The 26,572-nt window shown below is 36.2% G+C and overlaps 1 protein-coding gene across 1 annotated transcript in view; it reads left to right on the top strand.

The window, feature by feature from the left end:
* Positions 1–24,628, top strand: part of Pla2g4a (phospholipase A2 group IVA) — a 139,905-nt gene extending 115,277 nt beyond the window's left edge. Inside the window, exons 14-18 of the mRNA XM_013158101.3 lie at positions 3,334–3,576; positions 10,600–10,784; positions 13,687–13,882; positions 14,682–14,839; positions 23,792–24,628. Coding sequence (XP_013013555.1) covers positions 3,334–3,576; positions 10,600–10,784; positions 13,687–13,882; positions 14,682–14,839; positions 23,792–23,923 — 914 coding nt within the window. The 3' untranslated portion in view covers positions 23,924–24,628. The remainder of the gene's footprint in view (positions 1–3,333; positions 3,577–10,599; positions 10,785–13,686; positions 13,883–14,681; positions 14,840–23,791) is intronic.
* Positions 24,629–26,572: the final 1,944 nt, after the last annotated feature.

The following is a 26,572-nucleotide window of genomic DNA, read 5'->3' as shown; positions in this document are numbered from 1 at the left end:
TATATATGTTTTGTGTTTTCTGTCCCTGTGCTCCACGAATGATCTGATCTTTCATTATAAACGTTTTTCACCAGAGTGGTATGTATGTTACAGTTGATGACTCTACATTGACCCATTGTTATTCCAAACCCACAGTCTCCATTAGGGTTCACTCAGTGTTATACATTTTAAGGGTTTTGCTACTTTAATATACTTTGATAATATCTACTGTTATCTACCGTCACATAGAGTTCTCCACGTATTTTTTTCTTCCCTGCTAACTGCTGGAAAGCAGTAGTAGTCATGTTATTATCAATAGTTTGCCTTTTACAGAAGGTCATATTGTTGCAATAATGCAATGTATTGCCTTTTCAGATTGCTTTCTAATATGCATTTATGGTTCTTCTATGTCGTTTCATGGCTCAATAACTCATTTCTTGCTACTGTTGAGTAAATATATTTTTGTTTAGCTGTATCCTAGTTTGTTTATTCATTAACCTACTGAAGGATATCTTGGTTGCATCCAAGTTTTGGAATTGATTCTGAAAATCAATTCCAAATCAAGTTTTGGAAGATATGTATAAAGCCTCTATAAACATCTGTGTTTTTAGGTTTTGTATAGACATAAATTTTCAGTTCACTGGGTAAATATCAGTGGGGCATGATTGCTAGATCCTAGAGTAAAGTTAGTGTTGTTAGAAGCTGCCCAGTGTCTCTGATGTAGTTGTATCATTTTGTATTTTACCAGCAATGAATGATGAGCTATTTTGGCTCTGTATCTGTACCAGTATTTGGTGCTGTCCATAGTTTGAATTTTGGTCATTCTAATAGGCAAGCTATAGTATCACACTGTATTAGTTTCCATTTGTTTCTGGTGACATCTGATGCACTCTGGTGATATCTGATGTGCAATGCATTTACCTATGTTTACATGCCACTTGTGTATCTTTTTGGGGGAATGTCTGTTTAGCTTGTCAGTCCATTTTTTATTGGGTTATTTTCTTATTGTTGAGTTTTAACAGTTATTCGTACAGTGTAGATAACAGACCTTCAATAGATGTGTCCATTTTAACAAATGTTTTCCCCTAGGCTGTGGCTTGTCCTTTTGTTTCCTGGACACTTCATTTTTAGTCATATAATTTTTGATCAAAGCCTTTAGGCATTTCCAATTTTAATCCTTTAAATCTATACAGTGAGCATTTACTCTTTCTTACAGAACTGTTGCAATCATCAGAGTAGCAAATGCACACAAAAAGACCTGATGTTTTAAAGAGCTAAACATACAGAAATGTACTATCAGTATTACATTGAATAAATAAAAAGTATCATCTATACAGTGAGCATTTACTCTTTCTTACAGAACTGTTGCAATCATCAGAGTAGCAAATGCACACAAAAAGACCTGATGTTTTAAAGAGCTAAACATATAGAAATGTACTATCAGTATTACATTGAATAAATAAAAAGTGTCATTTATATTTTGATTTTGAGTTTGTCTTTAGAGTGATTACAAAGAAGATAGGTCCTGTGTTGATACAGAGTGTAGTTTATTTAAGAGTAATAATAATATGAATCCCTAAAGCTTTGGAAATAGTTTTGAGTCTCTTATTCATATCCTGCACTACTGCAGATATAAATCAATCATTTTAAAAGCTGAGTTTGTTCTAGTGAAAACTTGCTTTGTCATATTTGGCACTAGAAAAGTGTGGGAGTAGAAAACAATCTTTGCATTTTGTGATTATGTAGTCATCTGGATTGGTTACCAAAAGAAAGCTCCCTTTCCTTATTCAGCTCAGTTTTTTTTTTTTTTTTTGTCTTTTTCATTTTTATCGGTACCAGGGATCAAACTCATGACTGCCTGCTTGCAAGGCAGGTGCTTATGCCGCTGAGCTAAATCCCCAGCCCCTAAACTAATCTTTGTGAAAACAAAAATCTGTGTTTATTGTGACTTTATGTATGTGTGATATACTGTTCACTGATTGGAAATTATAAAGTTTAAGTGTAGCTTCTGTTTTCTCTCAAAACACAAAAGTGTCTGTCAGTGTGTATATTTATATACAGAGTTCCTGAAATTAGAACAGAAGGAGTTTAGGCAGGGAAAATTATACTCTATCATTGATTTTTTTTTTTTTTACTTTGATTATGAATCTGTATCAATGATGGCCACGTCCTGGCAGATCTGTTGTCTCTGCTACTATGTGTTACTATGCACTTAGGCGCCAGCTACTTCCTCTAGAACTTTTAAAGGATGCACACATTCAGTTAATCTCCACAATAACCCATAAAGTTTAAAGATGAAGAAATGGAAAAAGAGATGGTATAACTAGTTAGTAAGTAATGGACGGAGGATTTGAACCTTGACAATCTGATTCCACAGCCAGTGCTCTAAGTGACTACATGGTATATAGCCTCCCAGTAGTAGTGATGATTCTCAGAAAGTCATTTAAAATTGCTTCAATTGGAATATGGCTGAATTTTAAGAATGTTTTGGAGCATTTGTTTAAAATGCAGCCTTTTGAATCTGCAAACTTTATAAGCAAGGATGCAATGATAGGTCATAAAACTGATTTTTAAGGGTGTTTATTAAAGAAACCTATGTTGAATCCTTCAGCTTTCTGTCCTCAGTTTACATAATTCCTGAATGTTACCACATAAAATAGGGATTCTATAAAAAAAAAACCTAAAGAAATATTGAGGAAAGACTACTGGCTACTATGGAATCTCTTTTTTTCTGTGTGTGTGTGCGTGTGTGTGTGTGTGTGTGTGTGTGTGTGTGTGTTTCTGCATGAAGCCAAAATAAAAGAACAAAAATATTAAGGAAGAGGAAAACAAAGAAAATAGAATATTTACTTGTAAATCTAAGAATAGATTAGGTGAAACTATCACTCAGATAACCTTTACACTTTCTATAGATGAAAAGATAGCTAAGAACATTAAAGTATTTTTTCAGTTTTTGTGATTGAACTTCTTTTGAGTATTCTCCCTGAACTTCATCCCTAGTCCTTTAAATTTTTTATTTATTCATTAATTTTTATTAATTTGAGGTACCTTGTCTCTATGTCACTAAAGTGCCTTAGGCTGGGTTCCAATTTATAATCCTCCTGCCAGAATGCTGAGATTACAGGAACGCACCACCACACACAGCCAGCCAGTAGTTACCAAGCACATTTAGGCAGGGAAAAGAAGTAACTATTTAAAAGAAGTAACTATTTGTTGCATTATTTGTACAAATTAACGTATGTTGAATCAAAAGCCCTATAATTTTGTTGTTCACCTTAACAATCAGTTAACCAAAGAAGCTTGCTCAATTAAGCACACTTTGGAGTATTTATAAGATATTTCCTGTTCCCATAGGTACTGAGAATGAAGATGCTGAAAGGGAGTATCAAGATGATAATCAAGCAAGTTGGGTACAACGTATGATAATGGCGTTGGTGAGTGACTCAGCGTTATTCAATACGCGAGAAGGACGTGCTGGAAAGGTGCACAACTTCATGCTGGGCTTGAATCTCAATACCTCCTACCCCCTGTCTCCCCTGAGAGACTTTGCTGCATCGGAATTTTCTGATGACGACGAACCGGATGCGGCTGTAACAGGTAAATACCTGAAATGTAATCAGTGTAACAGTGTAGCCTAATTCAGGCCATCTTTATTCTTTCCCTGGAGGAACAGTGTTTTAATTACTCTTAACATTTAATTGTACTCAACTACAAGAACATATATTTACTATGTGAAAGTCTTTAAAGGACTTTAAATTTTTAAGAGCAAAATTGCCTTGGATGGGAAATGGTTTCGTCAGTATAGAAAATATTCATGGAAATATTGAGAGAGACTTCAGATCCCTTTTGTCTTAGTCAGGTTTACTCCTAAAAAAATAGGGAACCCTCTACTGTCACGACTACGTGGGGTTTGAAGCGGGGAGTTAGATGCTTACAAAATTGTTCCAAGGATTAGAGCAGCAAGTTCCGGGCCGAGCATGCCAGAGTGACTTTAAAAATACTTAGGAGTCACCCTCACAAACGCCTCCACAGTACACTTGGTAGTGGAAAGCACAGAAACATAGTCTCTGTCTCATTTCCCTCCTGGCTCAGGCCAGGTCAGCCCCACTGGAGTCTGGAGGCCAGTGACCCCTGCTCTTGGCCTGGTGCCTTTGTCTGCTGTAAGAATGCACGCAGCTTGCAGCACTCCAGGGTAGGGAAACAGTCACTCCAGCTCTCAAGAAGCTTTGGAAATTTTCTTAAGAACATCTGGTAAAAAGCTAATCACATTCAGGTCTTTCACTTAGCCAAACCCCTAGAAATAATTTCCTTCATTTTTCAGTTCCATGAGTTATGGATTCAGAGTTCATTTGCTCTGATAAGTGGCTCATTGATAAGTAATAATCTTTCCTGTAATGATCCTCTTATCTTAAATTTGTCTACTTCATCATACCATTGTCTTTCCTTTAATTATCATAAGATCATTTTTCAACCTTTTGTGCCTTAGGGACATTCACAGGATGCTGTTTACTTAATGAGATACTAAAACTCTTTTACTGCTCTTTGTGTAATATTTAAAAAATTAAGATATAGCTTTAGATTTTCTTGTTGTTCTGGTAGTGTAATTCTGTTTATTGTTTGACTTTAAGTGCAATTACAAAAGCAAAAATAGATTCTGTTTGAACAAGGTAAGTACAAATTTATTTTGTTTGAATCAGGGTCTCACTAAGTATCACAGGCTGGCCTTCAACTTGTAAACCTCCTGCTTCAGCTTCCTGAGTGCTGGAATTACTGGGATGTATCATCATGTGTGGTTTCTGCTTTGCATAATGTTTATGGCATTTACAAACTAGAGCCTGGGATGTGTTTTATATACCCTTAATCCAAGCCCTTTCATGTGACCCATGATAAAAGTAAGAAAATGAAATGTGTTTTAAGATTGGTCTAAACTCAAAAGCTCCTAGCCAGTCCTCTAATGAGTGACATTATTTTGGTTGTCTCATGGAATGTGGTTGGGTATATTGACATTGCAGTCATAATTAAATGTATTCCCTCTAAAAATTTATGCTTGATTGATGAATAATGGTAGGCTTAAAAAGACACTTAAACGCAGAGCATTTAGAATACGAGGGAATCTTCAGTTGCTTCATTCTCTATAAGAACAGCAAGGAAAATAATTCTATCATTTTTGTCTGAAATCGCTCAGCAGATGTTTTGAAACTGGGACACAAGTCTGTTGGCCGAAGTCCTAATCCTTTCTCTTTGGCTGCTCACTGTCCCCTTGGCTTTATTAGTCATTGTCTTGCTGATGTAAGACTGGAAGTTTTCTTTGTATATATTTTATTACCTCTGTTACATGTTTTATCCTGCCAGTGTATACTTTCTCTGTGGTCTACACGGCACGCTTTCTACACCCCACAACTTCCTTGTAGCTTTGCAATGTTTTGTGTTGATTTGTTGGCATTAGGACTGCCAAATAAAACACAGAATTCCCCTTTAAATTGTAATTTTAAATGAGTTGTAGAAGAGTAATCCATATAACCGTTGCAACATTTGGTACATATTTAGATTAAGCAACTATTTGTGGCTCATCTGAAATGCAGATTAAAGTAACATCAAATATCTTTTTAGCCAACTTTGGCAATTTTAGGAAGTGTGTCTCTTTGTTGTCCTTATTTGTCTTCAAATAGTTTTGCATTTTCTTCCTTTTTCTTTTCCCTCATTCTTGCATTTGTACTGTATTTATAAGCACTTACTAACAATGTCTTGATCTTTGGGATCCATTACTGAACAAGGCAGATAAGCATGCTTTCCATTATAGAGATTAGAAGCTTTATGGTTCATTGTCAAAGTTTGATTTATGGAAAGACTTGCATACTTTGGTTAATAATAATAGAAAAGCAAAACTAAAACTCAGCAACCGTGGTCTTAATGGAGCTCAAAGACAGGGAGGATGCAACAATTTTAATTGAGAATATGGCTGAAAACTAAAAGTACAAGTTAAATGTGGGTGTATTTTTTCTCATATGTGGCTGGAAGATTAATAGTTCCAGATCACCTTGCTTGACTCCTTTCTTCATTTGATGTCCTTTCAAGTTTCATAAATATATATATCATCCCAAAATATCGTATTTTACATACTAATTCCTTTTTTGAGATATTTCTGAATGTTCTACTCTAAAAAGATTTTAAGTTAATGATATTTGGGGAAATTTTATATTTGTTTCTCAGTGTGTATCATTAAAATTACATTTAGTCACTGTGTTTTTTCAATTTAAAAAACATGGGGGACTATTACATTTTAGACTGAGTGTACTAAAATGATTAATACTTTTTAAATATCCACTAAGATAGATCCTATTTATTTCCCTCTAATTGTTTTCCTGTTTTAGAATAATTCTGTTTGATGTGGAAGTTATAAAGTTTATCACAACTGTAATCATTTGGTTCAAAAAGTCTTCATTTAAATTCCTGTTATACAACTAAAATGCCACAATTAAAATATCAATTAAAGCCATTTCTCTTTTAATTTCATTCACATTTCATGCAAAAAATGGGTAGAGATTTTAATCCCCACATATTTTAGTTAGTGACAGCTTTGTGGATACAAGCTCAAATTTGTGTATCTGAAAACAGTGTTTCAGTGAGGAATGTAAAAAACATACTACCTTGTGCCTGTGACTTTACCTTGCAGACTATCTTGAAAACAAGATAAATTATAAAATGATAAAATTCCACTCACTAGTTTAGTGAAAAATAAATACCTACAAGACTAATTTTAGGAAGTGGTTCATTAGTTACATGACTTCTTTCCTGTTTACTTTTGTGTTTATATTATTTACTGTGACATATACCATCTGGTATAAGAAATCAAGACATGAGTTAATTTAGGCCAGAGTTCAAAACACAGACATCCAAATATTTGTGCATTTAAATGGAATCTGTGTGATACATTTATAAAGTGATCATCATAAATATCCCCAGTTGGATTGCTTTAAGGAAACGTTACATAACCATAAAACTTGTTTCTGTACCTATCAGAGACCCTAATTAGTTTACAAGTTTGAAAATTTTGAATGGTTTAAATGATGCAAGGATATTCTTCCACAATGTCATTTATTCAATTTTCTATGATATTTTAAGAGATGTCACACAACTAACTGAGCCCAAGTTAAAATAAATTTAGGGAAAAAAACCCTGACAACTTTATCTCCCTTTTCACTAGAGGGATGAAATAGTGTGTTGATTTAAATACTACTTAAAAATACCTCAAATGTAGCACTGTAAAAGCAGAATTGCTTATATTTGAATCCCAGTTCGCCTTTTATTAGGTGGATAATCCTGAGCACATACTTGACATAAGCCTTAATTTACTTATAAAGTAGAATTGTTACCCACTAATGGAGTTAGTGTGAGGATTCAGCGGCATGTTCACACAAAGTACTATTAGTCTGAGGAATAGGCAATGCAAAATACAATTGGCTATTATTTTAATCTGAATTTAATCTTGAATTTTGTCTTCTCACCAGTTTCAACATGGAGTTCTTATTTTATACATGAAACATCTGCTGATACTTTACAAAGTGATACATTTTGCAGTGCAATTTAGAAACACTACATAATATCTGTCTAGCTATAAGATTGGGAGAATAGTGTTTAGCCACACAACAGAAATGAGAATTAGTGTACAGAATGATTTTTTTTTCTCAGTTGTTATCTTGGATTTAACATTGCATGATGAGAAGGAGTAACTCAAAAGAGTATTGGAAAAATGGTTTATTTCTTGATTAATCTTTTAGCTAAAATTTAAGTGAAAACAGCAAAACCAAAGAACGTATTTACGAATTGTTATGCTTTAATTATACTAGGGAAAATTACTGTGTTTAAAAATACTCATAATTTATTTGATTAGTTGTAATAAAATATTATGTGCTTTATGCTAACTGATGGAAACATATGCAGCTAGCCTCTATGTATTGTAGCTACTGTCTTAACTTCTTTCAGGCCTTTAACCACGGTGTTTTCTCAAGTATGGTCATTCCTCACTTTCAGTTTTATTTTCTGTGATTTCAATTTCTTTGGATCAACACTGATTAAAACTGTTAAATGGAAAATTCCAGAAATAAACAATTCATAAGTTTTAAATAACTTGATAACATATTGTTGTTCAGTTTTAAATTATTGTTAATCTACTGCTGTGCTTAATTTGTAAATTATGCTTCATCTTACGTTCATATATGTACGTAAAAAGATGAAAGGCTCAGTACTGTCTGAGGTATGAGACTTGTACTGGGGGTCATGGAACTTCTCCCCTGGATAAAGGGCCACTTACTACTCTAATAGTGGACAATCTGTGTGGAGCATAGAATTCACACAGTGGGTGTGGAACTTTTGGTCTCACTATTTGTGTATAACTATACTATCTATTTTACCTCTTTGGACCTCAGTTTTCTTCTCTTTAAAATGACTATCTCTTCTGAGTTGGCCAATCTGATATATAAAATTTCGGATGCACAACAGATACTCAGTAAGAAATGGAGTTGCTTTTAGAAATGAGAGTGGCCAAACACTTTCTAGCTTCCCTGTGAAATCTCTAAAAACTACTCTAAATCAAATATTAGATTTTGCTTTGCTTTGAAATTTCAAGTACATAATTTTAGAACTAAAAATCTTAGAGAAATACTTGTAAAAGTTTGCTAATCTTTATGTATTTCATTTTTGTAGTCTTTAGAGTCTAGATTCTGTGACAGAAGTTTAATTTCTTGGCTGGTGGAAAAGTATACTATCATAGTAATCTAGGGATACTTTTTAAGAGTAGAATCAACCTATAAATAATTATTTAATAATGATTTCTTTTCTTTGTCCTTAGTGATGGGGGACATACCCCCGACATAACAAGACTTTTTTTTTTTTTTTAATCTCTTGGTCTGTCATTATTTTCAACCATCTGGCATTACTGCCTTTTAAAAACTTAGGATTTTTTTCAGCATTTTTGTTTTCATTTCAGATCATTTATTCAAGATTTACTGTTTCCCTCAACTATTATGAGCAATGTGAATTGCCTTGGTAATAAAGTCTTTTCCTTCTTATTCAGAAATATCTCTAGTAAATGTAGCATTCAGTATTTAAGAGATCAGATATTTTGATAGAGATGGGAGAACATGATTTTTTTTGGTTAGTTGTAAAAATTTAGTAATAATGCTTTTTGAAGTAACTATACCAAAATCTAACTTAAATTGCCTATTTCAGTTTACACTGAACGAACTATATGGTTAGTTGCTTTATTAGTGATTGCATTTCAGCTTTTATTGATGATACATATTGCGTGTTTAAATTGGACAGTAACAGTTTGAAGATTAGCTTTCTTTTTTGACATCTGGTACTTGAAATGTAATGAATACAATTGGCTATTGGAGAATCACTATCATTTTTTCTTAGAAGGGCAGAAACTGCATGGAGTTCCTCCTGCATGCTGATCATATTCCTGAATATTTTATTACCTTTGAATGGAATGCTCAGAATGCATGAGACAGGTGTTATACATGGTTCTATAAACAAAGTTAGCTCCAATTCTCTAGTTTTTTTAAAATGTATCTGTTATGAAAATGCTTACCAAAAGAGATTTCAAAGCTCACTTGGAGACTGTCACCCATGTCTGATGTGAGTTCCCTGAACTCTGTTCTACTGTCCTAGGCTCTCGGCAGCTTGGCTGTCCTTCTTCCTACCCCAGAGGTGGGAACAAGGGTGTGGAACAAGGGTGTGGACCAGGAGACAGCAAAGCAGATACCAAGCATTCTGTTTCAGTTCAAATCAACTCAATTCTGTTAATATTTTCCCATTAGAAGTGAGTTAGGAGCACCATGCAGGAATGTGAAGTATAGTATGTTATCAATATTACTTCTGCATAAAATGAACACTTTCTAAGGTTCTACTGCTTTTCAGACCTCTGGTTGTCTCACTCCATTTTCTTCCTGCGCTGAAGCCATGTTGCTCCTTGCTGGGCCTCGAACATACTGACCTAATTCTGCTTTGGGGCCTGTCCTTGGAGAGCTCCCTTTTACTCCGCCCTACATGGCTTTAGTTGACCATTCTGTATCACTATTCTTGTTTTCTTGCACACTTCCTTCTCAGATAGACCTCCCCTAAGCGCCATCAGAAATTACCCCTCTGTTCAGACGCTGCCACTCACCGTTCTGTGACCTTGGAGCTGACCATGATTTGTTGTACTCTCCATTATAGAGTACACCTGTCTAACACTTAAACAAAAGGATGTATGAGGAAAGGTTTTAAGCCAGTAAAGACCCATTTAACGGGAGGCAATACTGTTAAAGAGGTGTTAACTTAGAGATAATTCCAGAGGCAGAGCTAATTTCTTCCTATGTGTTACCCCAGTTAATTGTCACAGCAATCTCATTTGATAGTTACTTTTAGTCTGATGGTATAGGTGCAGAAACTAAGACATAGACACAATAACTAACTTAGACTTTTCAAACATAGATTTGTGTCCAGCTCTGTTTATCTCCAAAGCCTGAGGTCTAACTATATGGAATTCTGACTCTTAAATTTATAATAAACATTTTTCATATCTTAAATAATGTCAAGGGATCATGTAATTCATTCTTATCTTTTTATTTTCTTAAGATCCTGATGAATTTGAGAGAATATACGAGCCATTGGATGTCAAAAGTAAAAAGATTCATGTGGTGGACAGTGGGCTCACATTTAACCTGCCATACCCCTTGATCCTGAGACCTCAGAGAGGGGTTGATCTCATCATCTCCTTTGACTTTTCTGCAAGGCCAAGTGACACCAGCCCTCCATTCAAGGTAAGGGGCTGTTGTATATTGCAACGTTCCACACTTTACTACATTCTCTTCCAAGTCTTCTAGGTGTTTTAGATCTCTCGTCCCCACTTTCTCACTTTATACTATGCCCCACATTTTCCAGGAGTAATATTTCTCAAATTCAGGTGTGATTTGCTCATGCCCCTGCACAGGGCAGTGTTCAGTGAGCCAGTGAGCAATGTGAGGCTCAGCGGGTCAGAATGATACAAGGGCACTGAAGCTTAGGAGGGGAATGAGGCAGTGCCATTGTTTCTCACTCTATGGAGAGAAGTAAGACGTCAAACAGGAGATAAGTTTTGCATCTCATAATCATGGGTTTTTAATCTTTTCCACGTCAGACACACAGAAGGAGAGGGAAAGTTTCTATCTCTTCCTGATTCCATTGTAAATTTATCTGACTAAATTTAGCCTGGCTTTTACTTCATATCATTCCCTTTTCCTTTTTCTCTGCACAGCCACACAACATTGGTCATAGCCCTGAGTCATATTTATAAACACTAGAGAGCTTTTTCTTTTCTCTGGCCTCACGCAACTGCTCTACCCGGTGAACTTTTGGTCTTATTTTGATGTTGAATAATCACGAATGAATAATTGTGAACAATGCTAGACGTGCAATAAACTAATCCAACCAAAGAGAGAGGAAATAAGAAAGAGTTAACTACAAATTTCCTCAAATTTCAAGAGGAATTACTCATATGTAAAAGAGATCTGTAGCAAAACATGACTGTATTCAGCCTAACAGTTTGTGAAACCACTGCTTTTATAATCCATTAAATTCTTACAACTCTGGATCTTTATTTCTTTGTAAATGGTATTAAGAAGGTATTGAGAACCTTAAAACTCACAACAGTCCTGAAATATTAAAAACAGTGAGAGTTTCGTAGAAAGCCTATTTTTTCTTTGAATTTAAAGTACTTATTTTCTCTGAATCTGAGTTATTGAGGTTTTTAGGTGTTATCACATGTGATCCTCACAGCAATCCTATAAAGATAGTAATAGTATTAACTCTGTGTCACAGAAGGTAGGAAATGTGTTACTGAAAAATAAGAAATAAATGAACTATAGAGGAGATGGGATTGGGGTTGTGTTATTTCACAGATAGGGAGCAATTTTGTCCCAGTTGCCCACCATCATAGTGTCATTAAGGGGCATGTCATTGTGTACTGTAATCTCCTCTTCAAAAACTTGCTAAATTGCTTTGATGGCTAAGCAATTTGTCCCAAGTCCCCCAGCCAATAACTGCAGGCTTACGTGTGAGCCAGACCCATTAGACTGTACAATCCAGGCACATGGCTGTCCGTCACCTTTCCCTCCTCCGTCCTGCAGCACTAATGTATCACTTACTTCTCCAATTGATTCATAAGCTCCAAAGCTTGAAGTACAGCTTCTCTCTTGTGGTTAGAATATAGCAGGAGCTCATGATAATTGATTAGTGGATAAATATGCATGTGTATTGCAAAATCTCATGATCACTTCTAGTTTCTTTTTATGGCATTTATTACAGTTTTAAAATGGAGGGCTGTTTAATTACTTTCTTTCACCCACCAGGCTATTATTCCATAGTAGCTATAGCTGTGAATAACTCATTGTTATATCCTTAGCTCCTAACATAAACTTTGACCAGTTACTAATGATATCATTGAATAGATCAATAGGACAAGAAATGTTTAAAAAAACTGAGACTAATAAGAGTTTCCCAAATGTTCCTCTCTCTGGAATTTTGTTTCTCTGTCTCTGTCTTTTTTTCTTTCCCCTTTTCTTTTTTGTTTTCCTCACATTTTTCTTCCATCTTTGTTCCTCTCTTTTATTTTGATTTATGCATTAGGCATTTATGCAGCACTGACTATGCGATAAGCTCTAAATTGTGTAAAATATGTTTATTTTAATTACAATCCTATGAGATTCGGATAAGTATTATTGTTCATAGCTTCTAGAGGATATCAAGTACAGAGATGTTAAGAAATGTGCCGAAGGCCACAGAGCTTCTGTTTGGACTCAGCGTTTGGTCCAAGAGCCTGTATTTTTACGCTATCATAGTCTGCTTCATATGTAGCCCATTTTTCCAAAGCTGCATATAGATATTCATGATACCTTTTTATATTAATTTATGTTCTCCAGTTTAAATTTTATTTGGGGGATGCTCTATGCAGCTTCTATGCAGAGAGAAATCTCAGATCTCCGTGTTTGACAACAAATATTCATTTCTTCATCATGATACATGTCAGCTGCTGTGGTTGTATTTTATGCACCTACCTTTTCTAGTGGGGACATGTAATCCTTTAATTAGGAAGGAAGTTAACATGTGGAAACAACCACATAGTCCACCACACCTGTTAGCTAAGCTCACGGCCCCCACCTTGGTTTCTACAAATATGCTGGCATCATGCTGAGGATGGAAACTTGACTTTTCATATTTTGTAAAAAGAAGCTGAAAAGGCTGATTCAGAGTAAATAAAGTATTTTTGCACATAGAATATTTAACTTTGATTTTTTAAATATCTTATGGACATGATAAAGATTTAAACAAAACTGAATTAGGAGCACCCTGCTACTGGATTATTTTAACTTTTAATAGTTAAAATATTTTAAAAGTATATATGCATTTTTCCCCAGTAGTATCTGTATCATAATTTCTTTCAATTCAGTTCATCAGTAATTTTTAAAATGCAACTAATCCTGGCTGAGAACACAACATAACTGAGTTTGATTGTAGAATAATTTTATAGAACTTGGAGATTGATGAGCTTCTTGAGAACAGTGTTGTTATTTAGCCTAGCAAAGAACACACTGCTAGCAGACAGTAGATACCTAAGAAATACTGAATGTTTTTCTGGTCGACAGAATAAGAACAGCTCTCAAATGTTTCTTCTTCTCTTTTCCATAGGAACTTCTACTTGCAGAAAAGTGGGCTAAAATGAACAAGCTCCCATTTCCAAAGATTGACCCTTATGTATTTGACCGGGAAGGCTTGAAAGAGTGCTACGTCTTTAAACCCAAGAATCCTGATGTGGAGAAAGATTGCCCAACCATCATTCACTTTGTTCTGGCCAACATCAACTTCAGAAAGTACAAGGCTCCAGGTGTGCTTGGAATAAATTTTATTTCATAAAATAGAAATCTAGCAGGGGAACAAAGCTGATATTAAACTGTTTCACAACAGCATTACTCTACCAACTATTGCAACATTAAATACATTCCTGTGCTGATAAATAGTTACTGTCCTGAGACCCTGCAAGTGCTTCCTGAGTTACCTCCAAATCCCCTGAGATCCTCCCCATGCAAAAACTAAAGAATTAAGTGACTATTTCTGCAAAACTCTTTATGTCTTTAACCAGAGACCTTGGGGTATATTCTGATTGATTGGTGCTCGTCATAAGGAATGTTAAACAATTCAGATACCACCCTTCTTAGAGTGTTCATTTTAGCTAAAATCATACAGAAAAGCTCTGTGAATTTTAACTGGTCATAAAACAATGTAACCTAGCTGTACAGCATGTCTAAGAATCATCCTTCCCACCCCACAGCAGGTGCAAAGCAGCTGGGGTGTTTATGTACTAGCTTGCTAGAGCCTTTGGTAGAGTGCAGCCTCAGGCAGTATGTTACTTATGAGAACTTGCAGTCTGATGGTGGCGGGCACAGAAGTTCTGTATGTGCAAGGAGGGAACTTAGACCATCAGGCCAGAGATGCAGACACTGACAATGGGAAGGAATCCACTCAGAGCAAAAATGATACAATCTGGAGATGCTGCAGATTCCCAGGGGCCTCTCTAGATGGTTCCATATCTGTCTTCATGGCTAGAAGTATGTTTCATTCCTTGGGTTTTAAAGATATTTGGTAGTTTTCAGAATAACACTATTGGTGACTCTTCTGTTATTCAGGTATTCCAAGAGAAACCAAGGAGGAGAAAGAAATAGCTGACTTTGACATTTTTGATGATCCTGAATCACCATTTTCAACCTTCAACTTTCAGTATCCAAATCAAGCATTCAAAAGGCTGCATGATCTAATGCACTTCAATACCCTGAACAACATTGATGTAAGTATCTGCTATGACTCTCACTAATGTCACGTTGCTTTCATGTCACATCAATACAGCAATAACCCTTTCATGTAGTCAAAAATAAAAGTAAGCCTCATAATTGACAACACTCAAAGTGTGCCTCTTCTCATGGATTTATTTTATCCACCTCAAAAATAGCCTTTAAAAATTTACAAGTAATAAAACGAGTTTCCCCACATTGGCAGAACACACATTTTATATTATTTTTCACTGAAAGATGGATAATCCTATATTTCCTCCACAAAGTATCTAATATATTCATTATACAATGAAACAAGTATTAAGACTAAAGAAGAAAGATGATGAAAAGGAAATAAAAGCAGAAAAATATGTATAACCAGAATTCTAGTTGACCTGCAAGAATATCAGGACATGAATTTTAATAAATACATTCATGCTTTTAAATGTTCTATTTTTGTGGGTCTTGGGAATCTGCCAGATATAACAATCTTGCCTAGTTCTAACCTTTGAGATATCAACTGTCCTTTGCTTTAGAAATTTTAGAAACAGGCCATTCTCTTCAGTATTAGTCATTCTTATCCCTGGTATATCTACTACTAAAAGTCTGTGTTTGTGTGAAATTCTTCAGAGTCAAACTCACTATTTAAGAACACTGTTGTGTAAGGGAAATCATTGGTTTGTGTCCCTAAATCATAGTATCTGACAAAGTATTATCATTTGTAAAAGCTTAAGTTTATTGGCCTAAATGGATTTTTTTACATTAGAAACAGCAAAATAAAAGAAAAAAGAAATTAAGTGGATAAAGTTACCATGTGTGTTTTGTAGGTCTTTTTGAAGACCATAAGAATGTACAGTGTAGGGATCTGTTCTATTTGTATAAGATTTATCGAGGCTTTGTGGAAACAACAGAACTCTGGCACATTTAGTTTGCTTGCTTTTCAGTTTGTTCTGGTACCGTTTAGAGACCAGTTGTGTATGATTATGGTTGTAATACTTATTAATCACCGTATTTATTTTTTTAAATACATGAAATTTTCCTTAATAAGTTTCAGTTCCTAAAACTGTAAAATTATTTCAGTTTACATTTACAAAAGATCAGTACAAACATGTTCCTGAGAATTCATAACATTTATCATTTTTTGAACATATTTCTTCTTTTAAAAAATATCATAAGCAGCAAATATCTGAAAGCCCCACGCTGCATAATTTCTTTGTAATGATGAAATTTTATTATTTTATTTTATTGTATTTTGGTGTTTTCAGGCAGGATTTTACTATTTCGTTCAGGCTGCCTGAAACTCACTGTGTAGCTCAGGCTGGCCTCAAACTCTCAGTGATACTCCTGCCTCACCCTCCTGCGTGCTGGGATTATATGCCACATACCAGGCCTGTTATGGTGAAAATTTTAAAGATATTAAGAGAAAAATGAGTATTTTAATACATGAAATAGGAAATTGAAATTCTCAAAATAGTTACATTTTATACCACATTACTAAAAAAAGAAGCGTGCCAGCAGTGATAATACTATTATGAAGCTCATAAACTAAAAAATATATTCTTTCATATAAAGTATATAAAATTAATAATTCATCTTCCAACTTAAAAAGCTAAATAAAAAGAATGTATTAATATCTGTTGGTCATGGAATATGTACACATATACACATATTAAACAATTGCATTTCTCTTGTTATTTTCCCTTTAGTTTATATAAAACCTACAGAACTATTTGCTATTAGGAATATTCTACCCACTTGCCATGCTGGGTCTGTACCACTGGCCCTATAGTTATATATTTTACAAGCATTCTTCAAGATACTTTGTTTGACATGGTGAAAAGTTAAAGCCTGAACAAAGAAAAACTGAATTCCAAAATAACGCTCTTACGACTCATTGAATGTCAGTTCTTTACAAACCATTGTCTAAGCATTTTAAAAATGCTTCTATTAACATCTGTAGCACAGGGTATAGAAGCAAGATCATATTTGTTTCATTATTTTAAAATCACATGGACTACTTATATAACTTTGAATAAGCCACTCAGTTTTTGAGCTTTGTTATCTTTGAAACAGGTGAAATAGTAGCACCTACCATAACAGTAGTGTGAATACTTAATTAGGTGATTAATAAACAATGTCCTACAAATAGAAGCCGCTCAGTAAGGGAGAATGTTAGGTATGCGTGTCCATATCCCGTATGTCTGAAAGTCCATAGTAGATACACCCCGGAGATCTTTGGAAATGTTTATAGTTTACAATGTAAACAAGTTCATAGAGGTAATAATAGCTTAAGCAGTGTGTAAATGTTTTTTCAAATGAATGAATTAAACGCATTCTTTTATCTACACTGCACAAACTTTGATATTCATTCGTGTTTAGGTCTGTCTGTCTCTATCTCTGTCTATTTTTGTCCCCCCTCCTTTCTCTCATCTTACTCAGGTACAACTTTCAATTTTCTTCCTTGCTGATGTCCTCCCTTAAACCAGGATGTTACATTTTGTCACTATCAGAGCCTCTTGTTAAATAGGTGATCCATTAAGAACAACAACATTGCACAGAAGTTGAGAGGTTAGACAGTCCCTTAGGCTATCGTCAGCCACACCTTTTGTCCCCACTCTATCTGAATGGTGAGCTGACGTGCATTTCAGCACATGGCCCGTCCCAGTTGTTTGCAGTAGCAGACATTGTGAATGTAAATTGTGAGACTGTGAAGGCACGATGCGCTACTAAGGTAGTTTCCAACTTTGTGCCCAGCACCAGTGTGGCATGAGACAACGTTCCTCTTCAGTTCATATTCTGACCTGATTGTGTACTGGAAAGGCCACCTTTTCTCTGAGGCTCCTGTGGCTTCATTTTCCCAGGACACCCCAGCTGGCCTGCTTTGTGAGTGCTAAATATCTCCAAAGGTTTCAGCTCTGGTTTTGCTCACTTTGTGACAAGTAGGGGTTCTCATTAGCATCAGATTTCTGCACTTACTCGATCAGTCCAGGTTCCTTCTCACTCCACACTGCATCCACGTTTTCACAATTATGGTATTTTATTATTATTATTTTGTTTCCTTATAAGAAACTGAACATATAGTGACTTATATTGTAGACATGCAGTATGTGAGTGATTAGTCACCCTCCCGTCCCTGGAACAAAATACCTGACACCCACAACTCAACAGACGAGAGGTTTATTTTGGCTCACAGTTCCAATCCATGATTGGCAGCTATAAGGCAGAAATAGTACGGCATGGTGAAGGAGAAGAGCTCAACCTCAACCCGCACCAGCCAGGAAGCAGACGGAATGGAGGTTAACACTTTCACAGGTCACACCCACAGTGACCTGCTTGTTCCCACCAGACCTCCCAGCAGCATACTGAGCTATGAATGCATCAGTGGATTCTTCCCCTGTGCCACCCTGTGATCCAGTCACCTTGTGAGCCCCAGCTCTGAACACTCTCAGGGGAACAGTCTACACCATAACAGTGGTTATGTAGACTTTGGAGTCAGAAAAAATTAGTTGTTCAGTGTCTTGTTCTGCTGCCTGTTAGCTGGGTGACTTGGGGCATATTGGTTAAAACTTTCCAAGTTTTATTTTCCTTCTTTGTAAGAGGAAACAATATTACCTGTCTTATAGAATCAGGATAGAGTTTATGTAAAATAAAATAGGGCTAAGAATGTAATAGACACTCAGGAAACAGGAGCAGCTAATACAATGATGATGATTATTAGTGTTCATACTCTTGTCTTCTTTTAATTATAAATCATTGACACTGTAACAGCAATAACTTAATTATTTTGTATTTTCCAAAGATATTGATGTGTGGTACCGAAAAGCAATATACAATAAACATTTCACGACTGATTTGCTAGCATCATGGTACGAGGTGTATGTTGGAGGCAGAGTTCCTGATTGACATCTCTCCAGCATAGTTGGCTACACACTCAATTCATAAACTGCTCTTTGAGCTAAACGGAATATGCCTTCTGAGATCTCAGTGTTAGGACTTGTTGATTCATTTGTTCCAAGAAAACGTAGTGTTTTCCAGGCTCAGTTATTTAACTTACTAACCCAGTGTAGTGTAAGAACATGTTGTGTGCCAGTTAATGAGCTTAAGTTTTTTTCAAAGATTAAAAAGTATAATATATTAAAAGTATAATATAAAGATTAAAGAGTATATGTTAATAAAATGAAGGAAGACATGGCTAGAAATATATGGTTAACTTGTTTTTGGTAGCACTGGTGATTGAACTCAGGGCCTTTGCACTGAACTACATTCCTTTAAAAAAATTTTTTTTTTGAAACAGGTCTTACTAAGTCTTAACTCTTAATTTAGTGATATTTCATCTTCTTGATAAGAATATCTAGGCACAAGTTAGGTTCTTGTCTTTTTAAAAATAATCTGGAAGCTCATCTTGTACTGTGACCTGGTATATTCGGCTCCTGGGAGAGGGAAGGCAGTGATTCTTTATTACCCATTGTAAAGCCGTGGGTTCCACCTCTAAAATAAAAAAGTAAACAAGAGAAAGGCATAATAAATTTATTTGATGATAGTTTAATATGACACTGGAATCTTCAGAATGAAGATTTTAAACACCCAGGGTGAGCTGCCTGTTTGTACGCTTTTTTTTCTTAGGATTGGGTAGAGAGTACTAGGAAACGAACTTGGGGCTTTCACACTGAGTATGTTCCCAGCACTTTTTCTTAAATTTTGAAACTTAAGTATGGTGAATCATGGGCAGTAGTATAGAATATGACTAAATGATGACTGACCAAGTGGAGAAATCCAGCAAGGCTGGATTCAGCTGCTTTTTGATCTCTGTTGATGTTCTGTACTCTTTGGTGTAGGACAAGACCCCACAGAGCACACACACATCTGTGTGTGTGTGCATGTATGTACATGCATGTGTGTGTATGTGTGTACATGCATGTGTATATATGTATTGTCTTGTGATCCCCTATCAGTAGGTAATTTCTTTGTGGCTTGGTCCAAGACAAAAAAGCAGAGAGTGATTAGAGGAACACTTTTAGGCTTTATCTTTTATCTCAAAGCAAACGAGTTTCTATAACCCGCCTTAGGAAAAAGGAGTTCTGCTTTTATGGTTTGCCTGGGTTGGTGTAGAGAAAGAGGGCAGAAGACAGGAAAACAGAAGACTTTTCTTCTAACCCTCTTCTGAGTGCTCCTCTTTGGGGTCCTGTTTTTTGAGCCCAAGTAAGCTGAAACTCATCTACTGTTGATGCTATCTGTGCTTTCTTTCCATCTCATTTACTTACTAGGTCAGCGCATATTTATTGAGTTCCTCTGTTGGGCATTGTTTTAGGTACTAGGAATATAGTCATACACAACATAAAAAGATCGGGAAAATTTTTTGAATACTTAGTTTCAGCCAAATATTTCCCCTCAAAGATTTAATATTCAAAATTGGCCTATAAAGTATGTGTGTGTGTGTGTGTGTGTGTGTGTTTTCATTTGTAAATCTGTAATTTGAGCCATGAGTTATTTAGACAGATTGCTGGATGTCACAGTTTTGTGAGAAGCTGAAGTCCTATGTCTTTTCCCATTATTTCCTTGCTGCTTGAGCATCTGTTTTCTAAGTAGCATTCTTTCCTTGTTGTTGTTATTGTTTTGAGAATGTGGCTGGCCTTGAATTCATGGCATAGCCTGTGCTGGCTCCAACTCATGGTGATCTTCCTGCCTCAGCTTCCCGAGTGCTGGGATTACAGGCATGTGCTACCATGCCTGGCTCTGCCTCACTTCTCAGTGTTGCTTAGACGCAGTCTCCTCTCCAGTCAGGGCACCTGATTCCTAAGTGTCGCCTCTGCTATCTGATGTTATTTTGCAGTCACTCACTGAGAAGCCCACCTTCCCTCTCCTCTGGTAAAAACTTGTCCAGTCTCAGCTCCAGCCTCATTTCCCTCAAGGATTCAAATTTATTCTGTGTAATTCAACTTCAGCAAGCACCTTCTGTGCAACTGTTAAATTTCCAAGCATTTATTATATAAGAGATGATAAATATAAGGTCCCTACTTCTGTGATATTTAAGTTCTTATTGGGAAGGCAGGCATTAGCTAGCAAATTCATAGTAGTTTAGACCAAAATATTATCCTAATCTCTTATATTAGTTATTTATTACTTTCCTTTCAAAATACAGTGTAACTTTCTTTTTTGCACTTGTTTAAAATTTTTTTCCTATGGGGATAAGAAGTCTGAATTTGCTTATGTAATACATACCATTTCATGTCTCTAAATTTGTTCCTTTCAGAAAGAAAAATCACATTTTATTTTTCTTATTGTGTAGCCTTATTGCTTAGCTTAAAGACTAAAGGCACCTGAGTCAACATTTAGAAAACAATTGAATTGTACCAAAGTAAATATTGGTTTGAGGCAGACTTTGGGAAAGGGAGGTGGGATGGAGGGTGAGATACGAGAACTGTTACTGGGATAACACTGACAGGAAGGGTTTGTAATCATTTCAAGGAAGAATGAAAGAGGAAATTAGGTATAAACACTGTAAGATTATTCATAGTATAAATTAAAGAAAAAATATAGACTGGAATTTGACATACTGCTTTGTTTGATTTCTGTAATTGTATCAGGCAGAATGCCAAAAATGGTTACATTTATCAACTCACCTAGTTTAATTTCTGTAAATGTTATACAGAATATCTCACAGGAATAAAGTATGTTCTACAGTAATCTGAAAAATGTCTTTAATAGTTTCATAGTGTCAGTGTGCCATCTAGTGGCTCATTTTGTGCATTCTAATTGCATATGATTTGGACTTTATAGTAGTAACTGTCAGAGATTGTTTCCTTTATAAGAATGGTCTGTTTTCCATGAATACTAACTGAGGTCCAGTTCATCAATGTATGATATTGATATTGGTTTTTTTAGTGAGACAGGGTCTCACATTGCATTCCAGGCTGGCCTTGAACTCACTTATGTAGCCCAGGCTGGCTTCGAACTCATGGCAATTCTCCTGCCTCAGCCTCTCCAGTTCTAGGATTAAAGACATGTGCCCAACTTGCTGGTTTTTTGAGTGCTCTTAAACTCATTATAAAGAAACAGAGAGCAATTATTGTCAATATAATTTCTCCTGTGGTCTTTTCTATTTTAAAACTTCGTAGGTGATTGAGCAATAGACTTAATTGCTTTTAATCTGGTGCTTTTCTGGGATTGCGGCTTGATGTTTCTGTGAGTGTTGAGAGGCAAAAGTTAGCTGATAAATCTGCTGATTTGGATCTCTAGAAAGACAGTGAGATTGTTAAAAGAAAATGTAGTAGGACACTTTGAATAGCAGAATTGATTCACGGGCTTATACATCTAATACACTCACTCGTGCCTGTACACGGTGTGTCTCTTTCTTGTAAACTATATAACTAAACTTCAATTTAGGGCTCCCAGTTTTTTTATCACATGCAGTTTTAAGCATTAATAAATGCTAGCTGTGGAACATTTCCCATAAAGCAGAGACTGTACTTTATAGAAGTGATTTCCAGTCCTTTCTGATCCAAAATTAGGAATATTATTCAATCCATTTTAAATAAGAGGAAACAGGCTTGGACCCTAAGCTGCCAAGAACTGCCCATGCCCTGGTCTCCTTCCTCAGTGTGAGGTCACCTCAGGATTGGTGATGCCTCCCTGACTGCTTTACTTACAAGAGTCAGTAAGATTTAAGCACATTTCCTCCAAGATGATAATTCTATATTTTACTTTAAAAAGAAGAAAAAACCCCTACAGAATGATTTTTGTGCTGAGCCTCTCCTTCTGCCTGGTGTTTGAAGCTGTACCTTGAGAGAGCAGATGGACCTGCCTGCTGGGCCTGCTGTTTAAACACCTGCTGCTGATCACAAGTCAGTACCATGGTGGGCTTCTGCTGCTCTCTTCTCAGCAATGGGCCACGCTTATATAATGAGGTCCTGTGCATGGAAAACCCTTCCATGCACCTGTCTCCAAGGTCAGATCACATCAGCCCTGACTGGAAGCAGGGCAAGGGCCCTGAAGATGCTCCGGCTTGCCAAGTATTCCTGCCTAGAGCACAGGGCTGGAAGGCACTTGCATAGTGCTGCCTTAATGTTGCCTTCCAGTCCCTGAGGTAGAGAATAACAGCGACAGTGGGGTACAGCGACGTGGCTTTACTTCATCTCTAATGCCCTAAATGTCTCATTTTATTGATCATTAACATAAAATCCTATGATCCTGTCATGGGGAATGGAGGCTTCCTAGTGTCAACAGAGACCTAAAGCAGAAGTAGAACCATTATCACTATCCAAGCCCACTTTCCAAGCCCATCCCATCACTGTGTAGTAACTGCTCTCAATTCTACATTTCCTCTTCTCTGTCAAAATTCCTATCTGGGTTATCTCCACTGCAGTAACACTGTGTGACAGTGCAGTAGAAAGAAGTTGGTGTCCATGTTTTCTTCTGGTCACCATCAGTTTGGGCATAGATAGAGACTGTTGTGAGAAAAACGTAGCCCTGCACGTTCATCAATGAAATCGCAGCATGTGGTGCTTCCTGGGTAGAGGATATCCATGATCCATTACGGTATTTGTTTAGCCGAGCAGCAGGGTGGTTCTTCGTGGCTTCTTTTTCTGCTTTTAGGGAGAGTCTTACCTCCTCGTGGTCTCTCATTCCCACTCGCCCCATTGCTACAAAAAACTCTTATGGCAGGTTCAGTAATGACTGAATATTCTTGTGAAGAACTAAGGAAATATAAATTTACCGTGCTGTAAACATTTTATTCCCTGCTCTATCTGCACAAACTTCAGAATACTCCTAGAGCCACTGGATGTGGGTGGAACAAGAGAGTAATGGTGGATGTTAGATTTAAGTATATGTGCATGACTCAGATTTCTCTCCATATATTCCACAAAGAGCATTCTAACTAAAAAGACCAATTAGGTTTTTGTTTTGAGCTAACACATGTCCAGAGGGGTTCACAGCAGTACTAATTATATATCTTCTGTCTCCATTTTCAGGTGATAAAAGATGCCATAGTTGAAAGCATTGAATACAGAAGACAGAATCCATCGCGTTGCTCTGTTTCCCTCAGTAATGTGGAGGCAAGAAGATTTTTCAACAAGGAATTTCTAAGTAAACCCACATCATAGTCCATGTATAGGAAAGAGCAGCAATTTCTGATACTGAAGCAATTTGAAATTCCATGGAGACTGGATTTAAAAGCACGGTTCAGATAGTTGTGCTATACGTAACAGACTAAATCTCAGAGTCAGAGTTGTTAGGCTCATGAGAATAATACTGTTACCAATTTTTTTGGATAAATGATGTTATGTAAAAATATGCTTGTCAACAGTCTCTGTCAATATAATTTTATGATGCAAGTTTTGGGATATATACTGTATTTTTAAACATTCTTTACTTTCTTTCCTGTACTCTTTTTTACAATGTTATTTTCCTATTTGAAATATTTAATAGTTCAGTCTCAGTTAGAAAAGCTTTCTGTTGTGTGAGAATGTTATTCACTGACTAGGTTTATTCATGCCATGCAAGAACACTATTTTTTATTTATATATCATGTGTATGAAATAAATACATCAATACACAAACTAGCATTATATAATTACGTTTTCTATTATTCTTGTTCATGACATCTTACACTGTTGCTATGAAAGATTTTTGGATTCACTGTGTTTGAACCCAAAATGTGTCAATTGTAAATATAAATGTGAAACTTTGAGATTTAAATCATGGTTGTTTTTTTTAGAAAGGAAAGTGTATGTAATTTGTTCATCTGGTGTTATACATTTACTTAGTAAGTAGAAAAAATATAAAACCACTTCCAATGCAGCATTTCACTTTGATGTTATCTTGGACTATTCATTTCTAAGCCATAGCAGTTGACTCCGAGAATCATTCAGAGGATGGTAAAGGCCGCACAGACTTAGCAGAGTAGGTTGCCTTTTTGTGTCTGCAAGATTTGTCTTAAGGATCATCTGTGTTGTAGACTGTGGCTTCAGTAATATTTGAACTGCTGAGGCTCAGAAGTAATGCTCCAAACCTGAGAGCTTCTCCTTTCTTAGCTCTCTGCCATTTCTCTTTCCTTTATTTACCTTTGTGTTCATTCACTTTCTAGCTGCTGAGACATAATATCTGAAACCTACAACTGAAAGGAAAAGAGTTTAGTTTGGCTCACAGTTTTGAGGGATTCATTGTGTGGTTGACTAGCTCCGAGGCAGGGACATCATGGCTGAAGGACATGGGGAATAAAATTGCAGCCAGGAAATAGAAAATGGAGGAGCTGGGGACAAAATGGACCCACTGAAGTCATGCTGCCAGTGATCTGCCTCCAACCAGGTCCCATTTCCTAGAATATATTCACCTATGAACTCATCAGCTGATGAGTGCAGAGCTCCCATGACCCAATTTCCAAAAGCCCCACTTCTGAACACATGAGACTTTCAGGGGGATATTTTAGACCTAAAGTCTATACCTTTTTTTTATATTCTCTAGTCCTCATTTTCTTTTGTCTTTCATATTTCTACTTATGAAGAAAGACTAAAAGTAATGATAAGGAAGAAGAGAAACATTGAAATTTCATTTTCATTTTTATTACTGACATGCAGAACACACATGTGTGTCCAATAAGTGCCCTCAGGCATGTTGCATACAGTGGACACAACTGCCAAAGGTGTCTGCTGAGGGAACTTACTCTTTGGTGCAGTTGACTTAACGGTACACAGGACATATACATATCTAACATCTTAGTGATGTGTTAAGAGGGAAAAACTGATGGGGAAAGCTGGAGATGTGAAATTTTAAGGGAGGCCCCAGGGAAGCTCATAATGTGCAGAAGCCATACATCACAGAAAGGCACGAAGAGCTGAGGCAGCCAGGTCTGTGGCTGTCCAAGGGAAGAGCATTCCTGTTGGAGAGAAGAGTGCATACAAATGCACTGACATGGAGCACCAGGTATCTTCTGAGAAGGGCTGAGGTATTCAGAGCAGAAGGGGAGGTGTAAAAAATTTTATTTATTCAAATAGCACAGTACTGTTTATACCCTATACCCTTGATTTTGTGGCCTCAATATGATCTATGATGCCCCATAGAAATACACTAGACAAACACACAGAAGAGCATGGGTTACAAAGCTCGAACCACCTGAACTGTTTTCTCTTGGTTCACTCACTTTTAACTACCATAATGGAAGCTCGTTGTCTACTGTACCTTTGTCAGTTTGTTCAGTTATAAATTCGTAAGAGCTTTGATTTTTATAAGAACACCCATTTGAATGACAAATATCTATAATTTCTTCTTCTATAGCTAAGAATGAATGATCAGTGAACTATTCTCTTAGTTTTTCTGAAAACCATCCATTTACCATGCAGTAATTACAATTTGACTCTGTGCCTTCTCCATGTAAACTCAACCTTTCCTGTCTGCTTGTTGTTTGTGCCATGATAGGGCTCTTACTTTATCTTGTTCACCTACAAACTGACCATTTTCAGTTTATTTATTTTTAAGATATAAAATTAAAAAATAGTATGTATGGACACAATTTTATTCCTTTTAAAAGATAAAACTTTACACTTTTTATAAGTGCTGTCTGTCTGATAGTGAAAACACTTCATGAAATTTTGACACCAGTTATCCCCTTTCTTTTCCCAATGCTACTAGGTGAGACGGACACTGGTGGATGAGGGTGGTGGTGTTAGGGAGTGATAACAATCAGAATAGGACATAAAACCCCAGGACAGGCTGGAGGGCATCCACACCTGGTGGTTCTCACAGTGGAGCTCACT

The sequence above is a fragment of the Cavia porcellus genome, unplaced genomic scaffold (assembly GCF_034190915.1).
Source record: "Cavia porcellus strain 051 isolate PalLab524CR breed Dunkin Hartley unplaced genomic scaffold, mCavPor4.1 scaffold_29, whole genome shotgun sequence".
NCBI lineage: Eukaryota > Metazoa > Chordata > Mammalia > Rodentia > Caviidae > Cavia > Cavia porcellus.
The sequence above is the reverse complement of the archived record's forward strand: the minus strand, read 5'-3'. Positions and strand labels throughout refer to the sequence as shown.